This window comes from Mastomys coucha, unplaced genomic scaffold, assembly GCF_008632895.1.
Source record: "Mastomys coucha isolate ucsf_1 unplaced genomic scaffold, UCSF_Mcou_1 pScaffold21, whole genome shotgun sequence".
Taxonomy (NCBI): domain Eukaryota; kingdom Metazoa; phylum Chordata; class Mammalia; order Rodentia; family Muridae; genus Mastomys; species Mastomys coucha.
The window spans coordinates 71244641-71266392 of NW_022196904.1; the positions used below are offsets into that span (position 1 = coordinate 71244641).

Here is a 21752-nt window from a genome sequence, read left to right on the forward strand (position 1 = left end):
TCTTCTTCTTCTTCTTCTTCTCCTCCTCCTCCTCCTCCTCTTCCTCCTCCTCTTCCTCCTCCTCCTCCTCCTCCTCCTTCTCCTTCTTCTTCTTCTTCTTTTTGTATTTTCCCCTGTGTATACTATATGCCTCTACTTGGTTCAAATGTTTTACTATTGTTTCAGACTATATTTATATATAAATGTATAGGACAACAATTTGAAAACAATGATAATTTGAGAGATACTGGTCTCAACAACAAACAAAAATGGTGTAATTTAAAAATCTCATATGAGACCTTGAAAGTTGGGGGGAGGGGACACTTGGTAAAGTAGAAGCCATAGATTTGTTTGGGTAAGTCCATTTCTTCCTATAGTTTTGTTAGAAGTTGGTAGCTAGGACTGGAGGAAAGAATGCCGAAGGAACCCGGAGGAAGGTGGATGCTGAGGTTATAGGACCCAGTGGTTATTATAGGCATTTAACATCGGTCAGCCCATCTAATCTCTGAGAGGCAGATATTGTTAATCCTAGATCTGCAGCAGAGAAAATCAGCTCACAGAGGTAAAGTTGGCAGTCCAAGGTCTAGCAAAGGGCAAGGCTGGGAGTCAGATCTCAAGGTGTCAGAATGCCCTATCCTTCACCAGCCAAGTTTGATGTAGGGGGGAAAGGAGATGAGGAGCTCTGGGGAAACCTCTGCTGCAGTAGTCTTTGGAAACGGCTGGCCCCTGGGTGGAGAAGGCAGGCAGGCTCAGAACTGGCTAGTGGGATCAGCTTTAGGGGAGGCAGGAAAACAAAAAAGGGTTGGGTTTAGACAGCAAAGCAGCTCCTGCCTCTCAAGAATGGAAGATCTTCTCTCTCCCAGCCCTGAGGACTGTGGAGTCTCCTGAGAATGGCTGATCTATAAACTGCAGCCGCCTGGAAGGAGACTGGAAGTTACTGAAGTTATCTTCTGCTGACCCCCACTGAAGCTCATGCTTGAGTCCTAGGAGTAAGAACTGAAATGGATGTTCAGTTACAAGTTTGAGCCACTCTGGTCAGAGTTCCGTTGCCCACCAGGAATGGGTGGGGAAGTTGGTAGATTCTGCTTGTGCTAGTGAGGCTCCTGCTGGCCAGCGCTGTTGGGAGAAGGGTATCTACCCTGTACAGGACTCAGATAGTTAACAAGTTACCTGAGACTCTTGGTGAAATTTTTTTTTTTTTTTTTTTAGCTTTTTAAAAATGTGTATGAATGTTCTGCCTGCATGTATATATGTGCACCATATGCATGCCTGGTGCCTTTGGAGGTCAGAAGAAGGTATCCAATCCCCCAAAGCTGGAGTTAGAGATGGTTGTGAGCCACCATGGTGGGTTTGGGAACCAAAGCAGGTCCTCTGCAAGAGCTGCAAGTGCTTTTAAGCTCTGAGCCAACTCTGTAGGCCTCTTTATTTTATTTTTTAAATTTTAGACAGAGACTTGTTATATAGACTGGGCTGGCCACACATTCATGGCAACCCTTCTGCCTTGGTCTGGGATAATGAGCATAAGCCACCTCTCCCAGCACTGGTGGGAGGGAGTCTTTTAAAAAACTATTTTGCATGCAGGTCTGTGTGTTTGTGTGCAGGACAAAAGAGGGAGTCAAATCCCCTAGAACTGGAGTTCCAGGTGGCTGTAAGACACCTGGCATGGGTGCTGGGAATCGAACTTAAGTTTTCTGCAAGTACCCTACTGGCTCATAGCCACTGAGCCATCTCTCCCACCCATGGTGGGATTCTTTACCTGTCCAGGAAGTTCTGGGGGACTTACTGAGTGGCACCTGTCAGAAAGGTTTAAGTTGTTTCTGTCAGTGTGACCCCCTTTAATATTCACAGTCACAGGTTTCATAGGTTATGTTAAAGACCTACAGGTAGATTCCAGCCAGAGGGGAGGTGGGATTAATTACTGTCCACAGCTCCTACACTATGACTCTGGCTAAGGTCACAGAGAATAAGAAAAGTGGGCTCCTTTTACAAGACCCAGGAGTAAACAGATGGCTCCAATTTTGGAGTGTCTTTCTTAGCCTCAGGTTCCAAATCTGTGGGTTCCTAAATTGCAGGGCGAGAAATCAGTTTTGAAATGAGAGAGAAAGTGGGTGGGGTCGGAGAAACAGAATCCAACTCAGGATCACAGAGTGATTGGGGAAGGTACGGATCAGACTTTGGTCTCCAGCTAGCCCCCTTTCCTCAGCCCCACCCTGCTATTGACGTTGAGCTCAAGGATCCCTTAGACAAAGCTGGGCCACTGAGAGCCAGTCTGTGAGGGGAGGGCCAGGAGGGCTGGGGCTTCTTGGGGCTTCACCAGCAAGGTCAGTGTGGAGTCGTCAAGGCCAGACTTTTGGTGGGAGGAGAGAAGAGCCTTAGACTTGTATGCGCATCTGTGGCTAAAGGCAATTTCTCCAGGGATCCAGCTACCAGCTGAAAAAAAAACCTACTCTCTAAGATTGCTAGTCGAAAACACCACAGTCTGGGTGGAATAACGGGTGGCATTACAAAACCTTTTCCTGTTTTTCAAGACACCTTGGAGGAGCCAGTCATACTTTTACAGGACAGCGTGCTTTAACTTGACAAAGGAGCCGCGTGCCAATGGCCAGAAAAGAAGACCAGTTTCTAAAGCTGCTCCAGCCTCATCCGCTCCGGAAGCCGCCCTGTATCTTCCTTTGGTGGCGAAGATCGATGCTCAAGGACGTCGCAGCTGTCACAGGGACCAAGCACCTGTGTCCGTCTCAGCAGGGACTTCAGCCCGGAGCACATCTCCGGGTCTTAACAGTAGCCAGTCCGCGGGCGGGAGTCTCAGCCTGTCAGGGTCGCACCCGGGTGCTTGTAGGAAAGGTGTGGACTGAGGAAAGGAAGCTACGGTCCCGCCAGGGTCCCGGTGGACCCGGAGAGCAAAGAAGGGGCGGGAAGGCCCCCGAAGCAGCTGGCTCTGGGTATCAGAAGCACACCCAGGGGCGTCGCCCTCCACTTTCAGCCACAGAGAGGTTGAGAGACTCATCTGGAGTCACACGGCCAGCTAGCTGGCAGCGCTTGGGGGCTGCAGTTCTGATTCCCAATGGACGGGTGCACACCTCTTCCCGTGGTTCTGATCCTTGGGACTGTGGAACCTGGAATCGTCCTTCGGTTAAGAGGACCCGGCTTCCACCAACTAGCTTCCAAACATTGTAGTCGCCCCGGCCCGAGTGCAACCAGAGGCGTGACGTGCCAGGTCTTGGAGCAGGGGTTCTATCTATCCTTGGTAATAACGCCTGGGACCTGGAGTGGGGTGTCCCCTGAACGCTTCGGACCGAGGTCCTTCCAACTGGCCTCTTAACGGACAAGAGCTCCAAATCTCAAACACAGTGATCTGACAGTGAACGAACTCCGTAGCCCTTGAAGCAGAACAGCTATGTATCCTTGAGCAAGTCCCTTCCTTTCCCGGGACGGGCTGGCTAGGTGCCCCTGCGGTCGCGGCCGCGCATGCTCTCGGACGGGCTGTCCAGGGAGCGGGCGGCGGGCGCCCCAGCTGCTTTGCATTGACGCCAGCAGCCGCTGGAGGTCACCGCTGGGGGCTGGGCGCGGCGAGCTGCCCGCAAGACGCGGTCCGGAGCACGGAGCGGGAGTCTCGGACGCTCAACTCCCGGCTCGCGAAGCCGCCCGGGCGCTTCTCGACGGCGCGGCCGGACCGGAGCCGAGGCGCTCGCTCCTTCAGCGCGCGGGTCCCCAGCGTCTTCCACCTAGCGAGTGGCTCGGAGTGCAGGCGCCGAGGGCTGGGCTCCCCTACGGGGATCCAGACTAGAGGCGCTCACCCAGCAGCCTGCCGGGCCGGGGAGCGGCGCCGCCGGGCGGGCGAGCGCCCGTTTCCTCGAGAGTCAGAAGAGGCGAGGGCGGCGGTGCAAAGGCGGCGCGGGTTCGCGGCTCCCGGTGGCGAGATCGCAAATCTCCTCCCCCCCCCCCCCCCCCCCCCCCCCGCCCCACTCCCCGACATTCCCCGGAAGCGCGGCGGCTGCGGCGCGCACGGCGATGTGAGGGAGACGGCGGCGGCTCCCGCCTCAGGAAGGGCATGTTCGGAGGGGCGTCCGCGGCGCGCCTCCCGCCCCAGCGCCCCCTCCCCACGGCCGCCGCCGCCGCCTCGCCCGCAGCGCGATAAAAGGGGCGGCCGCCGCGCTTCCTGACCCGAGACCCGCGCTCGCCGCCGCCGCCCGCCCGCTCGCCCGCCCGCTCAGGCCGCGATGACACTGCGCCCGCGGCGGCCCCGAGGCGCCGGGCGGGCCGTTTGCTGACCGGATCGCGGCTGCCCGCCAGCGTGTCCGCGGTGCCGCCGCCGCCGCCAGGATGGGCTGCGCCCCAAGCATCCACGTTTCCGAAAACCGAACGTTGAACCACAGCGACGACGAGGACGAGGACGTGGAAGTCCCGGGCCCCGCGCCGAGGTCTAGACTGCGATGGTCGACCGCACCCGGGCTCGTGGAGCCACAGCCTCGCGACAGCGGCGCCTCGAAGGTGAGCGGCAGGCACTGGGAGGGCGGGGAAACGCGGGGCCCGTGAGGCCCTCTAGCCGGCCGCCGTGGCGTTGACCGACGCCAGTCGCCCGCGTTTGCGGGCTGTCGCGGACCGAGGCTTAACGGGGCTATGGCACGGCGCCGCCGGATCCACGGGGTCCGTTCGTCCCGGGCCGGGTCGGACGCGGCGAGTCCGTTTTCTCCCAGCGCGGTGGGTGGGAGACCCCGTGGGTGGGGGACCCGGGACATTCTGGCACGTCCCTGACGTGGTAAACCGTGGTAAACCAGGGTGCACTTTGCCCTTGCGGTTCCCAGAGTAGAAAGGCACTGGTTGTTGGCTCTGGGAAGGGTCTTGGATGCCACCAGTTACCCCCACCTTATCCCCTTCCTAGCTTATCCCAACCTCTGTCCCCTCTTTGCACAAGTGGTTTCACTTTTCCACTTCTTTGGGGCCATTGAAATGTAACCTGGAACATAGGTTTGGCTTCACTGCACGCGTTATCTGAAGTTCAGGTTTATTAGTATGCGTGTGGTATTTAAAGCTTGCGTAATTAGAAAATACTACTAGAGACGTGATCTTCGAAGATTCGGAGGGGCGAAGTTAATCTTTTATGGAGGCAGTCTGACTGGAGCTTGCAGGGCTTTTTGCTTTGTTGTTGTTTGCGAGGCTTCTCCAGCACCTTTTGCCTCAGCTTTTATCAAAAGTTTCCAGGGCTAAGGTTTTCTGAAGGAAAGATAAAAGTTCACAGAGGCACCCGCAGCAGCTTTCCACTTACCTTTGGGATTTCGGAGTGACATCTCAGGCGTTGTAAACCAAACTGGTATGCTGGGCTGCAGTGTTTGAACATAAACTCCCCATTACTATGAAGTTTTAAGTATTTTGCAATTTTTAAAATTGTTTACTGAATACTGCAGACCCTCCCAGATTTGATTTACTTAACTGTCCTAAATTTCTAGCAGTCATAATGGTACTTTTTCTGTTCGAAAGAGGAGATCTTGCTCAGCTTTCCACACTGGAGCACTTGCCCTGCCCTACCAATACTCTACGTGAAAATTCAACCTTGTTCTCATTATCCACAGCTGAATTCTTTCTCCTGGGGTTTCTTTAAAGAAACCTATGATGGCTAGAGTGATGGCTAGAGTTTAGACGGTTAGGCCAAACTGCTTTTAATGGCAACAAGCAGCTTATATAATTAAGCCTAACAGGCTAACAAACAAACAAGACACTATAAAGTGGAATGTGGAAACCTTGACAACTGTCACATTTCTTACTCAAATCTGACATTGTTTTCTTTTTCATTAGCTAATATTAAATTCCAAAGCCATCCCTTCGGTGAGACACCTTTCTTCTTACAGGCCTTTTTGTGCTGGCCTGGATGTCTTAAACTTCCTGTTAGGCATCTTGTGAACCTCTCCTGTGCAGCATTTCACCCTTCTGCCATCCACGGAGTTCCTATCCCAAGAACTGCCGTGCCTACAGACCTTTTCCTATCAGGACCTGGTGTATTCATCCTCATGCATGTGGAGAATAGGTGCTAAGGAACTGTTGACTTTATCTATTTATTTATTTTTTACTGTTTACTCATTCATACTTCTGTCTGTGCAATTTGTGTTCACAGAACATTTAAGATAGACTTAAAGATAATATTGACATCTACAGAGGAGGAGTCAAATTGGGTAGCCAACCAATAGAAATGAAAGTCCCTCACATACTTTTATCAGTGAGTTGTAGGTACTGAGACCACATCTCAGTTACAGATAGGTGAATCTAGGCTTATCATGTAAATAAAGCAGAGCTAATTACAGCCTTTCTTTAGTTTAGTTTTTAAAAATTAAGATATAAATGTACTCTGGGAATCGAAAAATACAAATTAGAGAAGAAAAGCATTAGCAAGATCAAATTACAAGTAATTTGCTTCTTTATTAATAAATATCTTACAAGCCTATGCTAGTTCATTAAAAATTCTTGGATCTATGAGCTTGGGGACAGCTTGGATGATAGCATGCCTGTCAGGCAGGAATGAGGACATAGTTTGGACTCCCAATATCCCCACGGAAGCTGGCGAGGTCCATAACCCTAGTGTTGGCACTAGGTTGCATTGGAGACAGGCAGATCTCCTGAGCTTGCTGCCCAGATGGCCTACCAAGTCAGTGAGCTCTGGGTTCAGTGAGAGACCCTGTGTTAAAAACCAAAGCAGACAACCCTAGAGATGGCCTTCCTGCCTCTATATGTAGGCATGCAGGTACATGGACGTGTGTGCTTGTGTATGTGTGTTCTTTAAAATGCAGTGGTTCTGGGTATCCTTGAGAATTTAAACAAGAAATTCAACAGAGGAAGTTTTATATCCCTATAGCATACAATAAAGAGTTCCTCAAAGTTGCTGAAAGACTGGTGATTAAATACATTTCAGATTGAACATTGTATGGCTTACACTGTAATATTTTTCATATGTATTCTATGTAGCAATCTGTGGACTATTAATAGGTGTTAATGAAAAAAAGGTTCCATGGTCAAATCAGTTTGAGGATCAATCAGCAGTTCCCCCCCCCTTTTTATTTTCTCTTTGTTACAGTGTTTTGCTGTGTTATCCACAGTGGTCTGGAACTTGGGGTCCTGCTGACATAGCTTCCCACCTTTCCGTGATCACCAGGTGGTAGCCCATGTTTTTAATCCCAGAACTTGGGAGGCAGAGGCAGGTGGATCTGTAAGTTTGGGGACAGCTTAGTCTCGAGTTGCAGGACAAAACCAAAGCTACACAGAAAAACAAACAACATTCTATCTATAACTCTAGGTATATCTCTTGTGATCTCCCGAAGGGTGTTTAGACTTGTATTTCCTAGACCTCTTTGATTATCCACACCTTCCTTTGGGTTCTATTGTGGGCAAACCATGGTAGGCTATGATTCCTTCCATGGGATAACAGTATTTAAAGCACAAGAAATATGCTTAACAGTAGAACTCAACAAATATGATTTAGTTCTTGATTCCAAAGGCACTTTAAGCTCTCATAGTACACTGGGAAGGTGGGTGTCTGAACCTATTTAAGAATTACTGAAAATACTCTGGCTGTTTGTTTATCCAGGAGTTATATAGCCCATGTGGTGACAGAGAATGAATGCTGTGTTCAGCTTGAACACTTACGCTTTTATTTTTAATCAGTGTCAGTTTTAACTAACATTTCAATATTGTCTTGTCAGTTTTTAGATTAGCTCTATTTCCCCTTTCCTTAGCTGGGACTTGAGGTACCCTTGAAACATTTGTGCATGGGGAAGGGGTGATAGAGATCTATTCACAGACATGGGCTGCTGCTGATTGGTGCCTCTGCTCTCAGCCTTCCTCATCAGCTGTGTGCTGGTCAGTCTGTTTGCTGTCTCTCTTAGGCCTTCCATAAACAGTTGTTGAATTATAGGATTGAGTGAAACAGGCTGTAGAAGTGCAAAATCTTTACTGTTCATGTAAAGGAACCAGTTTTAACCAGATTGGAGGCTGTGAAGTTCAGATTGCTTTTGTGGGAGTCTCTGGTTATTGTTCTCCAGAGAATTTAACCCAGGGGATAAAATATATCCATGCCAATTAACATTGTTGGTTTTTGTTTTTTGTTTTTGTTTTCTTTTCCTTTTTCTTTCTTTCTTTTTTATTTATTTATTTATTTTTTTTGAGATAGGGTCTCACTATGTAGCCCTTGCTGTCCTAGAACTCACCATATAGATCAAACTGTCCTTGAACTCACAGAGGTTTACCTGCCTCTGCCTCCTGAGTGCTGAAATCAAGGATGTGCATCACCGCCCTTGGCTGCATGTTGGTTTTTACAGCAGCGACTGCAACACCCACTATGACCAAATGTTAGTGTCACTGTTAGAGCTGCTGCAGGAGTCGCAGATGTGCTCCTCTGATTCTCCGTTTCTCCTCTTGCTTTTCTCTGACCTTTCACTATCTTCTTTTCCTTTCCCCAAGTCTTCTTCCCTGTTTCTTCACACCAACTCCCTTCCTCCATAGACTGGCTAAACTAGTCATTTTGTCAACCAAAGTAAACTGGTCTCTTAGCTGTAGAATAATTAATATCATCTGTACCAGAATAAAGTGGGTTGCCTGTACAGGCTATTTGTGTATCAACTTGACACAGGCTGGAGTTATCACAGAAAGAGGAGCTTCAGCTGAGGAAATGCCTCTATGAGATCCAGCAATAAGGCATTTTCTCAATTATTGATCGGGGGGGGGGGCCCATTGTGGTAGTCTTGGGTTTTATAAGAAAGCAAGCTGAGCAAGCCAGTAAGGAACATCCCTCCATGGCCTCTGCATCAGTTCCTGCTTCCTGACCTGCTTGAGTTCCAGTCCTGACTTCCTTTGGTGATGAACAGCAACATTGAAGTGTAAGCTGAATAAACCCTTTCCTCCCCAACTTGCTTCTTGGTCATGATGTTTGTGCAGGCATAGAAACCCTGACCTAGACACTGATGTTAATTTATAAAAAAATTAATTACATCTTATGCTTGTTAAATGAAAGCCATTTTCTCCTGGTGTGTTACCTGATTTTGTTTCTTCACTGAAGTCACCAGCAGTTTCCCTTGGCAGGTATGGTTGAGAAAGTGCGATTTAACTTTGTGCTCTACTGTGATGTGATAAGCCCATCTCTGGAGAGCAGGTGGTGAGTTGCTCACTGTTGTGTTCTGACAGCTTTATAGAATCTTTTGCCAGGCTTAACTATGAAGAATTAAAAAAATATTTTCTTGAAACCTTGTTATATGCACTAAGTGCTTTGCATCTATATCATCATATTTCAGAAACATTTCCCACTCTCAGAGGGAAACAGTAACTTGACAGAGTAACAAAGACAGATGACACAGAGAAAATTGCTTTAATTTAGGCAAACATAAACACATGTAAACTAAGTCAGGCAACCAGCTTTACTCTAAAAGATGTATACATCAAGTGATTATAACGTGTGTGTGTGTATGTATAAATACAATACTTAATCTCATTACAATCATAAGTTTATGTGTAATTCTTACAGAGATATTATATCAGAATTCCACCAACTTCCCTGAGTCAACCTTGACCTTTTTCATACTGAAGTAAAGATTGTGATGGGCCTGAGGTCCCTTCTGGCACTGGTCTGGGAACACTGGTTCTCCCTTATTTGATTTGCTCATTTGGATTGAGCACTGAACTGGGGAGAGAGAGGTTCATGATGTGAGGCTGGATCTCAGAATAACCTCGAAAGGACAGAGTATTTCAGAAAGTTAAAACAAGTAAAATTAAAGAGCAGAAGTTAGGATGGCAGTAAGCCTCAGTGTGGCCCAAGGTCAGTAGCTCCTTAGTGGAGTGAGATAATATGAGGCAAGGGACTCGTTCTTAGAGTACAGGCCATTTCTGTTAGTAACCCCTTGTCATTTCTTGGATGTGCTCTCCTTTGTCAGCCTTGTACTTGTTCTAGATGATATCTCCTTTAAGCTTTGCAGCCTGGTGAGAAGGCTCATGGCATTTTTTCTTTTGCAGATAAGGTACAAGAAGTTTGAAGCTCACCTAGGGCCATATAATCAAGCTAGGATCAGAACACATTATTCTTGGCTCTCAAGTTCGACACTGTTGCTCTCTTAACTGCCTATCCCATCTCCATACCGTGGGTTAGCTTTCTATTAGGCTAGGGGTTTCTGTTTGTTTGTTTGTTTTTGTTTTTTTTAAATAATTTATTTATTTATTTTTATTTTTTATGTATATGAGTACACTGTAGCTGTCTTCAGACTCACCAGAAGAGGGTATTGGATGCCATTACAGATGGTTGTGAGCCACTATGTGGTTGCTGGGAATTGAATTCAGAACCTTTGGAAGAGCAGTCAGTGCTCTTAACCACTGAGCCATCTCTCTAGCCCTAGGCCAGCGGTTCTTAGCCTTCTGGGGGGTCAAACAACCCTTTCACAAGGGTCACCTGAGACCATTGGAAAACACATATGTTTACATTATGATTCATAACAGTAGCAAAATTACACTTATGAAGTAGCAACAAAAATAATTTTATAGCTGGATCACCACAACAGGAGGAACTGTATTAAAGGGCTGCAGCTTTAGGAAGATTGGTAACCATTGCATCAGGCTATAAATGAATGAAAACACCTTTTTAATAAAAATATTATTTATTTAATGTGTTGTAAGCTACTCATATGGATGGCTAGGAACTGGACCTGGATCCTTTGGGAGATCCTGTATTCTTAACCATTGAGCCATCTCTCTGGCCCAGTCACCTGAGTTTTAATTAGGTGTCCTGAATTTCTATTATTATGATGTTGTTAGGGCTTCACTTACTGAGGAAGGTGGTTATGGCCCTACTAAGTTCCTGTGTTTGTGGAAGTTGCTCAGTGCTGTCCCAGCTTCTTACAAAATCGGCTCTCCTTTCTCTAGTCTGTCCTCTTTGCTGTCTGAAACCATGGACAGAATCCCTAAGGACTCTTTCCCTTCCCCTCCTGAGGCTACGGAAGCCTTCCTTATCCTGCTCCCCCAGCTGTGTGTTCCCTTTGACCTTTGCCTCCTGAGTGCCTCCTCCAGGCTTGCATGCAGGTAAACTCCCAGACTTACTCCAGGTCCAACCAAAAGGTTTCTTGAGCTCCCAGCAGGGCTTACACTTTAAAGGTGTAGAGTTGCTGCTGGGGTGTGGGGTGGGGATCTGGGGGTAGGTTGCCTAGAGTGTAGGCTGCTTGAGGACACGGATGGTGTCTGTTCTCATGACACGTCCTGTATGCTGGGCATACTCTAAAGTATCTGGAAGCCGATAGGGCTTTTTCTTCACATTCCCTGGATCGAGCTCATCTTATTTAAAGTTAACAAAAATTGTTAGGGTGTGTCGCATGTGTTTTAACAAAAAGCCAAAATACCCTTGAGCCGGTGATTAATCTGTCAGGTTCTCAGTGAAGCTTTTTCTCCAGTTTTGGCCATGTTCAAGTTGAGCAATGTTTCTGGGTCTCCTCCTGTTCTACTTTTGTCCTGCTCTGTTTGGTAGGAAATGGTGGAATATCATGTTAGAGCATTGTTTTGACAAGTTTGATGTTGCTGTTTCTCAGCTACAGGCATGAAATGTAGTCTGCCCGTCCACCCATACAGGAAGGATGTTGCTCGGGTGGGGGCTCAACAGTAAGTAGTTTTACTCTGGGTTGGAAACTTCATGTTCCTCGAGCTCCTCTGCTTTCACTGTTTCACCTCCTACATGAGGGCTTCAGCTCTTTCCAGTTGCTAGTGGGATAGCCCAGAACCTCTCCCATGCTGTCCTTAAGGTGTTTGGAGCTGATGACAGCTCCCAGGGAGCTGGTGTTGAAAGAGTATGGGAGGAGAAGCTAGAGACATGGCTGACACCCACTTCATCAGGAATCGGTAATAAATTGACAAGTCCTGATCTTGCATTTTCTCAACTGTTAGGAGATTAGAGAGGGATAAGGACATAGCTCCATGGTAAGGCAATTGTCTAGCATGTGGCAGGATCTGGGTTCAGTCTCCAGCCACTCTTCTCACACACAGATAAAAGAAAAGCAAGGAGTCAAGAATACCTGTGGTCTTGGTTAGGGCTTCCCTTGCTTCGAAGAGACACCATGACCAAGGCAACTCTTATAAAGGACCACATTTAAATGAGACTGGCTTACAAGTTCAGATATTCAGTCCATTATCATCAAGTTGGGAGGCATGGCAGCATCCAGGCAGACATGGCATTGAGGAGCTGAAAGTTCTACATCTTCATCTGAAGGAAGCCAGGAACAGACTGTCTTCCAGGCAGCTAGGAGAGGGGTCTTGAGGCCCACCCCCACAGTGATACACTTCTTCCAACAAGGCCACACCTCCTCATAGTGGCACTCTCTGGGCCAAGCATATTCACACCATCACACCTGCCTTGTGGTGAGATTACTTAACATCTTTGAAAGTGTTTTATTATAGCATGTAAGGACTATTTTCATTTCTTTCCCCTCTGTCAGTGCAGGTGATCAAACCTAGGACTTTGTACATGCTAAGACAGATCCCCCTTTTTAATGACAATAAACAGCTAAGTAGCTGCATTATATGTATATATATATATACATATACATATATATATATTTAATTATTTTATTTATTTACATTCCAGTTGTTGCCTCTCCTCTTGGTTCCCCTCTACAGTTCCTCATCCCATTCTTTCCCCTTGCCTCTGAGAGGGTGCCCCTCCCCCCAGCCTCTCCCTTCCATGGGCCTCAAGTCTCTCAATCATTAAGCCTAACTTTTCCCACTGAGGTCAGACCTGGCAGACCTCTGTCATATATGTGCTGGGGGGATTGGCCCACATATGCACCTGGCTAGTAGTTCTGTTTCTCGGAGCTCCCTGGGGTCCAGGTTAGTTGAGACTGCTGGTCTTCCTATGGGGTCTCCCTCCCCTTCAGCTTCTTCAATCCTTCCCCTAATTCAACCACAGGGGTCTCCATCTTCAGTCTAATGGTTGGGTGTAGTTATCTGTTTCTGTCTCAGTCAGCTGCTGGTAAGGCAGCAATTGTGTGTGTGTTTCTGCACACTATGGAATGCATGTGGAGGTCAGAGGACAGCTTATGGGTACTGATGTTCTTCCACCGTGTGAATCCCAGACACTAAGCTTAGGTAGTCAGACTTGGCATCAAGTGCCTTTACTGAGACACAGAGGCAGATGGATTGCTCTCTCTCTTTCTTTACTAAAGATTTATTTAGGCTGGAAGTGGTGATGCACACCTTTAATCCTGGCATTTTAGACGCAGAGACAGAGGTAGGCATATCTCTCTGAGTTCAAGGCCAGCCTGGTCTGTATAGTGAGTTACAGATCAGCCAGTGCGTATAATGAGACCCTGTCTCAGAAACAATTTTTTAAAAATTATGTATATGCATGTATCTGTGTGTACCTGAGTGCAGGTATAAGAGGCAGCCAGAGGCATTGGATCTTTGGGAGCTGTAGTTACAGGTAGTTGTGAGCCACCTGACATAGTTAATGGGAGTTGTACTTGGGTCCTTGCAAGAACAGTACTTGCTCTAAGTTTCTGAGCCATCTTACTAGCCCTTTCTTAACCACACCTTTCTTTCTTTCTTTCTTTCTTTCTTTCTTTCTTTCTTTCTTTTCTTTTTCTTTCTTTCTTTTTTTTTTTTTAAGTAAAAGATTTATTGGGGCTGGCGAGATGGCTCAGCGGGTAAGAGCACTGACTGCTCTTCTGAAGGTCCTGAGTTCAGATCCCAGCAACCACATGGTGGCTCACAACCACCCATAATGAGATTGGACGCCCTCTAATGCCCTCTTCTGGTGCGTCTGAAGGCAGCAGTTAATTACGCTGGAGCAAGAGGCTGGAGCTAGCAGGAGTGGGGGAATGGGGGTAGGGGGGTGGGGTGAGAGTGGGGTGGGGGAATGGGGGTGGGGGTGGGGTGGGGCGGGGCGGAGGGGCCGGAGCAAGCAGGCAGAGCGAGCGGGGCAGCAGAGGTCCTGAGTTCAACAGCAGCCACACACATGATGGCTCATGGCCATCTGTACAGCTACAGTGTACTCATACACATATGCGTATGAGTACACCATTGCTCTCTTTAGACACACCGGAAGAGGACATTGGATCCCATCACAGATGGTTGTGAGCCACCATGTGGTTGCTGGGAATTGAACTCAGGACCTCTGGAAGAGCAGCCAGTGCTTTTAACCTTTGAGCCATCTCTCCTGCCCAACTTCTTAAAGGCATATATTTCTTCTTTAAAAAGAAAAGATTTATTTTTATTTTTGTGTGTAGGTATTTTGTCAGGATATTTGTCTGTGTATCATTTGTGTGCAGTGACTGTAGATGCCAGAAGAAGGTGTTAGATCTCTTGGTACTGGAATTAGTTGTTAGTCACTCTATGGGTGCTGGGAATTGAACCTGGAAGACACCCCCCCACCCCCACACCTCTATCTCTATCTCTATCTATCTCTGTCTCTGTCTCTGTCTTTATATATGATGCATGTCTCCAGGGAGGTAAGGTCTCAGTAAGCAAGTTACATAAGGCATTTTTGTTGAAGGAACAGTTGCTAAAATTCAACTAAATTAAAAATACAGATCTCATCAAAGGAGAATGAAAAGCAGTGCCACTGACTCAAAGATATTATCAATAAAGGATTAGTATTCAAAATATGTATGGAATTCTTCCAAGTCAATAAGAAAAGACAACTATTTTGAAGTGGAAACTTCTGGTTTCTTTGGAAACCAGTTATGTCACATGATGTTTTGCTGGGACACACAGCTGAAAGGATGTTTTGCTATAGTGGACATGTGAAAGGATACGTGATGAAGGAATATAAATATGACCCCACAGACAGTAGGAGCTGGAGCATTGGTTTGCTTTGCTCTACTTCACTATTCTCATTATCTACATGCATGTATTGGTTTGCTTTATATTGCTATTGCTGAGCTTTGCTTGTCAAGCCAGAGAGAAACGCACCAAAGAACTTGTGAGATTCCTGTGGCTTCTTGCCACTCCTCGGCCTTGGGCCAGTTAGTGAGCCTTGCACCTTCTTCAGGATTGAACTGTTGCTGCTCTGCTGGTTTGTGCATGGTGTCTGCCTGCAGAGAGGACTGGACTACAGCTGCTGATTAGCATTTGGTGTTTGCTACAAGACTGAACTGCTGATATCCTGACAACAAAGATTGAGTTCTCCCCCAAAGAACTATATACCCATAAGTTTCCATATGCTGGATTGTATGGTAACTCACCCCCACCTTAATTTAAGGTACCACCTTGAAATAAATGCACATTGCTTTGTATTATATTTTTTCATCGAATAATCTGCATATTTCTATTTCATTAGTTTATCAAAATAGTATTTACTGTCTATATCATATCTTACTAATATCCTCTATAATTTCATAAATGCAATGCTGCATTGCATCTGCTTATGATTCTTTACTTTTGTTTTTTTTCCTGAGACAGGTTTTCTCTGTATAGCCCTGGCTGTCCTAGATCTCACTCTGAAGACCAGGCTGGCTTCGAACTCAGAAATCCACCTGCCTCTGCCTCCCAAGTGCTGGGATTAAAGGTGTGCACCATCACTGCCTGGTCTGTAATTCTTTTTTTAGAAACTGCTTTTCTAATTATTTGTGTGTGCAGTACATGTACATGTACATGTGTGTGTGTGTGTGTGCTGGTGTGCAAGGCTGTGTGAGAAGACTTGCTCTGAACACTTTGTGAGTCACTCCATTGAAGGAAGGCCTCTCCCTGAGCCTGGGACTTGCTTTCTTAGCTAGGCTAGAACCAGCAAGTCCCAGCAATCCTCCTGTCCCTGCCCCACACAGTGCAGGTTTTGCAGCATGGGTGAGACAAGCCCTAGCTGATAGTGGGTACTGGAATCTGAATTTGGATCCTCGTAGTTGGCACATCAAGTTCTGCTAACCACTGAGTTCTCTTTTTAGTCCTATATTTCTGTATTTCTTATAAGTTGGAAGTTGTATCTAAAATAGAGTCAAGTTAAATATTTTGTTTAGACTACATTGTTGGTGCTTCATGAATTATATCCGAAGGCAAAATCTGATCGAGCTCATAGATGCTCAGGTTGAATGGCTTAGAATAGCTGCTATCTATCCTCTATTATTGAGTCCTATTCCTGTTCCTGTTTGTATAACTGCCCACTAAAGACACACTTCTTAAAGATTTGGTCAGTGGTGTCTGTAGGAGGTAAGGACATAGGGGGAAGGTAGACAGTGAGGGCATGCCCTTGAAGGAGTTATTTACCTCGGCCTTCCTTTTCTTATCTGTTCTTTTTGTCTCCGGCTGGCTACCTGAGGTGAACTGCATACTCTTCTCTGCCACTGCCGTGTACTGCCTTCCCCCTAGCCTACAAGTGGTAGTGCCAACTGGCCATGAATGGAAACCTTTCAAACCATAAAGCAAAGTAGTCTTCAACTGTAAGAGTTGTTTGTTTCAAGTGTTTTGTCACAGTGCATTTGGCATTATGTGAATGTTCTCACTAGCTCCTCATCGATGGCTTTTCCCTTTTCCTTAAGAAGAAATTGATAAATTCTTACCAAAAGTAATTTTGATAAGAGTTCATGAATGATGTTTCTTTAATTCAGTTACTTTTCTACATATAGATTTTTCTTTTTTATATCTTATTTGTGTATGTATATTATATAATATTCATATTAGTCATACCATTTATTTTTCCTACATGTGCATGGACATTTTAAATTAAGATGACGTTGTTTTGGTGCTGGGAAGGCTTTAGGCACTCTACCATCCAGCTAGATGTGACATTTAAGTAAATACTTATGCATAGCTTTGTGTCTTGGCTTTAAAGTTTAGCAATAAATTGCAGCTGTTTCTTGTACCATCATTTCTTTTTAAGTGTAACTTATGACACTGATACTGTTGTATACGTCTCTTCATACCTATGGTCCTTTTCTTAGATTTCTTCTTCTTTTTTCTTTTTTTTTTTTAAAGATTTACTTATTTATTTCATGTATGTGAGTATACTGTCACTGTCTTCAGACACACCAGAAGAGGGCATCAGATCCCATTACAGATGGTTGTGAGCCACCATGTGGTTGCTGGGAATTGAACTCAGAACCTTTGGAAGAGCAGTTAGTGCTTTTAATCATTAACCCATCTCTCCAGCCCCCCTCTTAGATTTATTCTTAGTTGTTTCAATCTATCTTAATTTAAAAATTAATTTTGTTAGGTCAAATTTTAAAACATTTTGGTGCAGTCTAATGAAAAACTTTACATTTTATTTAAAAATTGTATTTGTCAACTCAAATGAGTTATATTTTATTGGATTATTTCATTTTTATAAGAAATTTATTCCTTAATAGAACCCTTGGTTTGACCATATTTGAGAGGAAACTGAAACTGTAAAGTGTTTAGAATCACACATGTCCAGAATCACTCTGCATGTAATGGAGGAGCTGGGGTAAAAACCTCATGTTAACAGTCTGCCTCGTGTCCCCTGATGCTTTGTATGTGTTTATGGGAAATGGACCAAGACAGTTATCCCCTCAACATTTCTTTAAATGTTAGGGATTGAGGGTAGGATGTCAGGAATGTGAGATAGGTGCTTTGCACTCGCACTCACTGGTTACTTCACCAAGGTACATAGGGGGAGGCATGCCTATCTCATCTCAGGCTCAGAGTTTTAAACTCTGCTGTTGTTCTGTGGCTAACACAGCTTAGGAGCAATGAAGTAGCCCAGTCCCTAGAATTCCTAAGCTTAAATATCTTCAACTCCATTTTCCTGGAAAGTACTTCATTTTAAAGACCTGTACATATACCTGTTTGCTTATTTATTTTTTTTAGTTTGTATTTTATATAGAGAGAGTTGAAATTGTTGCACAATGAAGATTATGTTATGTAATCATCATTCATAGAGTATTTGGCTAATTTAATTGCTTTAACATTTATCAATAAAAATGGCAGTTTTACTCCCTTTTCTTCTTTAAGCCTTTGTACTATGTCTTTCGATATTCTAGGGTTAAGAAACAGGGTTTGAATGGCCAATAGGTGTAGAAGAAGTGAGCTGTAGTAAAACTTTGCTTGGGAATGAAAAAGGCAGACCTTGTAGCCTAGCAGGATTTTTATAGGCTCAGAAGACCTTTATGCAGGCCTCGATAGCTGACTGTGAGAGTAGAATATAGTCAGTTCCAGTAATGGAAACCAGCTCTTCAGTTAGATAGTACTTTCCAGTGAGGTTAGTTTTTGGAGACAAGAACTAGAAAGGACTTGAACTCCTCCATTGTAGGCTTTTTCTTTCCACTTCATCTCTGGTTTCATAAATATTCATATAGGTCACTAATTCTTTATTATCTTCTTTTTTATTTTTCCTGGCTTTTCGAGACATGGTTTCTCTGTGTAGCCCTGGCTGTCCTGGAACTCACTCTGAAGACCAGGCTGGCTTTGAACTCAGAAATCTGCCTGCCTCTGCCTTCCTACTGCTGGGATTAAAGTTGTGTGCCACCCTGCCCTCTTTTTATAAAAACCAGTGTGAAGATGAATGGCATACTAAGCTCAGCAGACAGGTTTGCTTCTCCCCTACCCCTGATTCTGCACTGTGTGTTCATAAATCTGAACATACTCTTGTCACTATGGTCAAAAAAGGCAGATGAGGTGGAGTTGGAAAACTCAGGTTTGAGTTCTAGATTTGGCTTATTTGACTGTAGGCTGGATAAAAGCATGTAATTCTTTTGTGAGCCATAGTTTCATGTATTAAAATGCAGTATGAGAGAGGGTATGGGGACATACCTCTGATCTGTTACACTCCATAAAGCAGCAAATGTTTATCTTTGTGCACAATCCACTGTTGTTGACCAGTCAGTGGAGAAGGATGCTCTAATGTAATCCTTCCAGTGCTGCTGAATATTCTGGTAATGGAAATGTAAACAAGGATGTGCTGGGGTTTGGCCTGTAAACCAACAACTATGATAGCCTTGAGATGCCCAAACTGCTTCTGTGGTGCAGGATAGCTTCAGGTCCCCCTGCCGACCTCTGGGTAATCATTTGTTTATGGAATGAGTTTCGTTGTGATCTCTTGGCAGAGGTAGTCTTTGGTCAGGGCAGGCGTGAACTGAACCTATTCTATTGGTGTGCAGACCCTCAGAAATCAGAATAACATACCTGTCCTGCAGCCAGGCCCTAAGCAGGTCTCCAGGTGTGTCATGTGAGTTGTGCCTGACATTTCCCTGCCATGCTGACTTGGAGTCAGCAGTTTCTAAATAGTGGCGATGAAGGCTATTCTGCTTCTTGACCAATATGGAACAAACACATTTTACTGGGATGTTTCTATCTTGTAATGGGCTTAAGAGCAACTGAGTCAGCTGACCATGGACTCAATCCTGGAACTGTGAACCAGCTTTACCACCTCCTTTGTCAAGGTGTTTTTTTAATCTGTGTTTTGATACAGTGACAGAAACCAACGTGGGCATAGCAGCTTTTGCCCTACCTTCTGGGCTTATGGATGTATTCTATTTGAAGAACTTGGACGCATGTTCCAAGAATGGCAACACTCACTCATACATACATGTCGTTGAAGAAGGGGTTGTATCTGGATCTTTGGGCTACAAAAAGAACCAGACACTGGGCCTGGCTTAAGCTTTTGAAACCTCAAAACCCATCTCCCTCGGCCCCACCCTTCCTTCAACAAGGTCCTGCCTAATCTTCAAGTAGTACCACTCCCTGATGACTAAGCATTCAAATATATTAGCCTGTGGGGGCCATTCTTATTCGAACAATCTTCCCTCCCCTTCTATCCTCTCCTCTCAGAGAGGAGCTTGAAAATTTCAACCCTTTAGTCACATGTTTGGTTCCCCTGGCAAGTAGTTCTTTGTCTAAGGGCTTTTCATAAGTCATCTCACCAACATAAAATTCAGGTGTAATTGTAAGAGGTTCATTATGAATAACACAAAACATTTCTTATACCTTTATTTTTAATTTGTATCAAATTGGGACATACACTCTTATCTCAGCTGGTCTTTGATTTTAGTCTTCTCACCTCAGCTTCCTAAGTGTTGGGATTATAGGTCCTTTGTTGCCACATCTAACTTTTTACCTTTGTTTTTATTTTCCTGGAGTTGATCCAGAGCTGTCACAGGACAAAAGATTAACCAAATGTACCAAAAAATATAAGCCAGTGACTGTGTTCTTTTCTCATTATATAACAGCTACATTTTGCTATGTCTGCATTTTTCACTTGGCTTTTTTGAGCTTTGTGAGATATATCACACATATTTCTTTGTCTTGTTTTGAGACTGTTTCCAGATCACAGTCATCTCTCATTATGAAGGGCATTGGCTCCAACACTTTAGATAGCAGGTCTGTGAATATTCAAGCCCTTATGTGTGTACTCCCCCATCCTCTTTAAGTCATTCTTGGATGACTTACATCTAATACAGTGTAAGTGCTGTGCAGATAGTTATTATTATTTGTCTAGGAAGTAACAACAAGAAAGAGAAGTCTGTGCATGTTTAGTACAGGAACATTTTTTTTTATGTATTTTTTATCCATGGTTGTTTAAATTTGCAAGTTTAGAGCCTACAGATATACGGAGTACCAACTGTAAATTGGTCAGGATTTTTCTGAATACTAGTGAGGCCAAAGGAGGAATTTGTGTGCCACTGTAGCCTGGCTTGGGTAACTGGACAAAGGCAAGGCTATGGTATGCTGGCCTCTGACAAGTGGTATCTTCTGCCTTCTACACTTGCCTTACGCTATCCAACAGGCAGTGATGCCGGCTCACTAGTTTTCCATAGCTTTTTTAATGGAATGCCTCTCTTTTCTCTTAATTCCAGTTTCAAAATTCCTAGGGAGGAAACAAGATGAGCCTGCCTGGCATAACTTCTTTCAGTGGCCAGGAGGTAGACTCCATTGATTGGCAGCAGTATTCTTGGAAAGTAGGCAGTTGGAATGGGAACACACGCCTTACAGGAAGAAGGGATGTAGGCCAGAGAGGCCAGCGTTGCCTTGTATTGGAGTTCAAGCCTCCCAGTGCTTGTCAGTTTAAGAATTAATTCCACTTTTATAAGTAATGGCCATTATTCCTTATAATGACTCTGAAGCAGTTTTCATGTTGTGTTGCTAGAGAAACTTTCCATTTAGTCTGTTTGCTAAGAGAAGACTGGATAATAATAAGGGAAAATTTCATCTGGGTTTGACATAAAAGGAGTGTGTGTCCCGGTTTGACCTTCTTTCTTGGGAGGACCTTAACTCTCCTAAAACATACTCAGTTGTTCTCTTCCTCTCCCCCTTTCCTTCTCTCTCCCCCCACATCCTTCACCCTCTCCCCTGGTGAGCACTGTATCCTCAGTCCTCCTTTTTTTTTTTTTTTTTTTGGTTTTTAGAGATAGGGTTTCTCTGTGTAGCTCTGGCTGCCCTGGCATTCACTCTGTAGACCAGGCTAGCCTCAAACTCCGAAATCCTCCTGCCTCTGCCTCCCAAGTGCTGGGATTAAAGGCATGCACCACCACCACCCAGCCAGCCCTCCTTTTTATTTTGAGAAGAGCCTCAATAAGTTGCCCAGGCTGGCCTTGAACCTACTGTGTAGTCCAGGCAGGTCTTGAACTTGTGATCTCCCTCTCTTAGTCTCAAGAGTTTCTAGGATTATATATCGGTACTTTCATAGTTACTGTCTGATGCTTCTGCAGTGGCAGTGTCACTGCATGCTGTGTTCTAATCTGTAAACTCATTTGGAACAAATTATCCAATCTTATGCATCTTAATTTCCTTACCTGGTAGGCGGGGCTGACTGTTGTGATAGATCAAACAAAACACGAAGGAATCAGCCATGAGAGAAGTACCTTAAAACTTAAAATAGATGT

The 21752-nt window shown here is 45.1% G+C and overlaps 1 protein-coding gene across 2 annotated transcripts in view; it reads left to right on the forward strand.

Annotated features, from left to right (window-relative positions):
* The first annotated feature begins 4128 nt into the window (after positions 1-4128).
* Positions 4129-21752, forward strand: part of Pde8a (phosphodiesterase 8A) — a 129275-nt gene continuing 111651 nt past the window's right edge. The window contains exon 1 of one of the 2 annotated variants that reach the window (XM_031387172.1): positions 4129-4470. In XM_031387172.1, coding sequence (XP_031243032.1) covers positions 4303-4470 — 168 coding nt within the window. In that variant the 5' untranslated portion in view covers positions 4129-4302. The remainder of the gene's footprint in view (positions 4471-21752) is intronic. The other variant, XM_031387171.1, reaches the window with a different exon arrangement.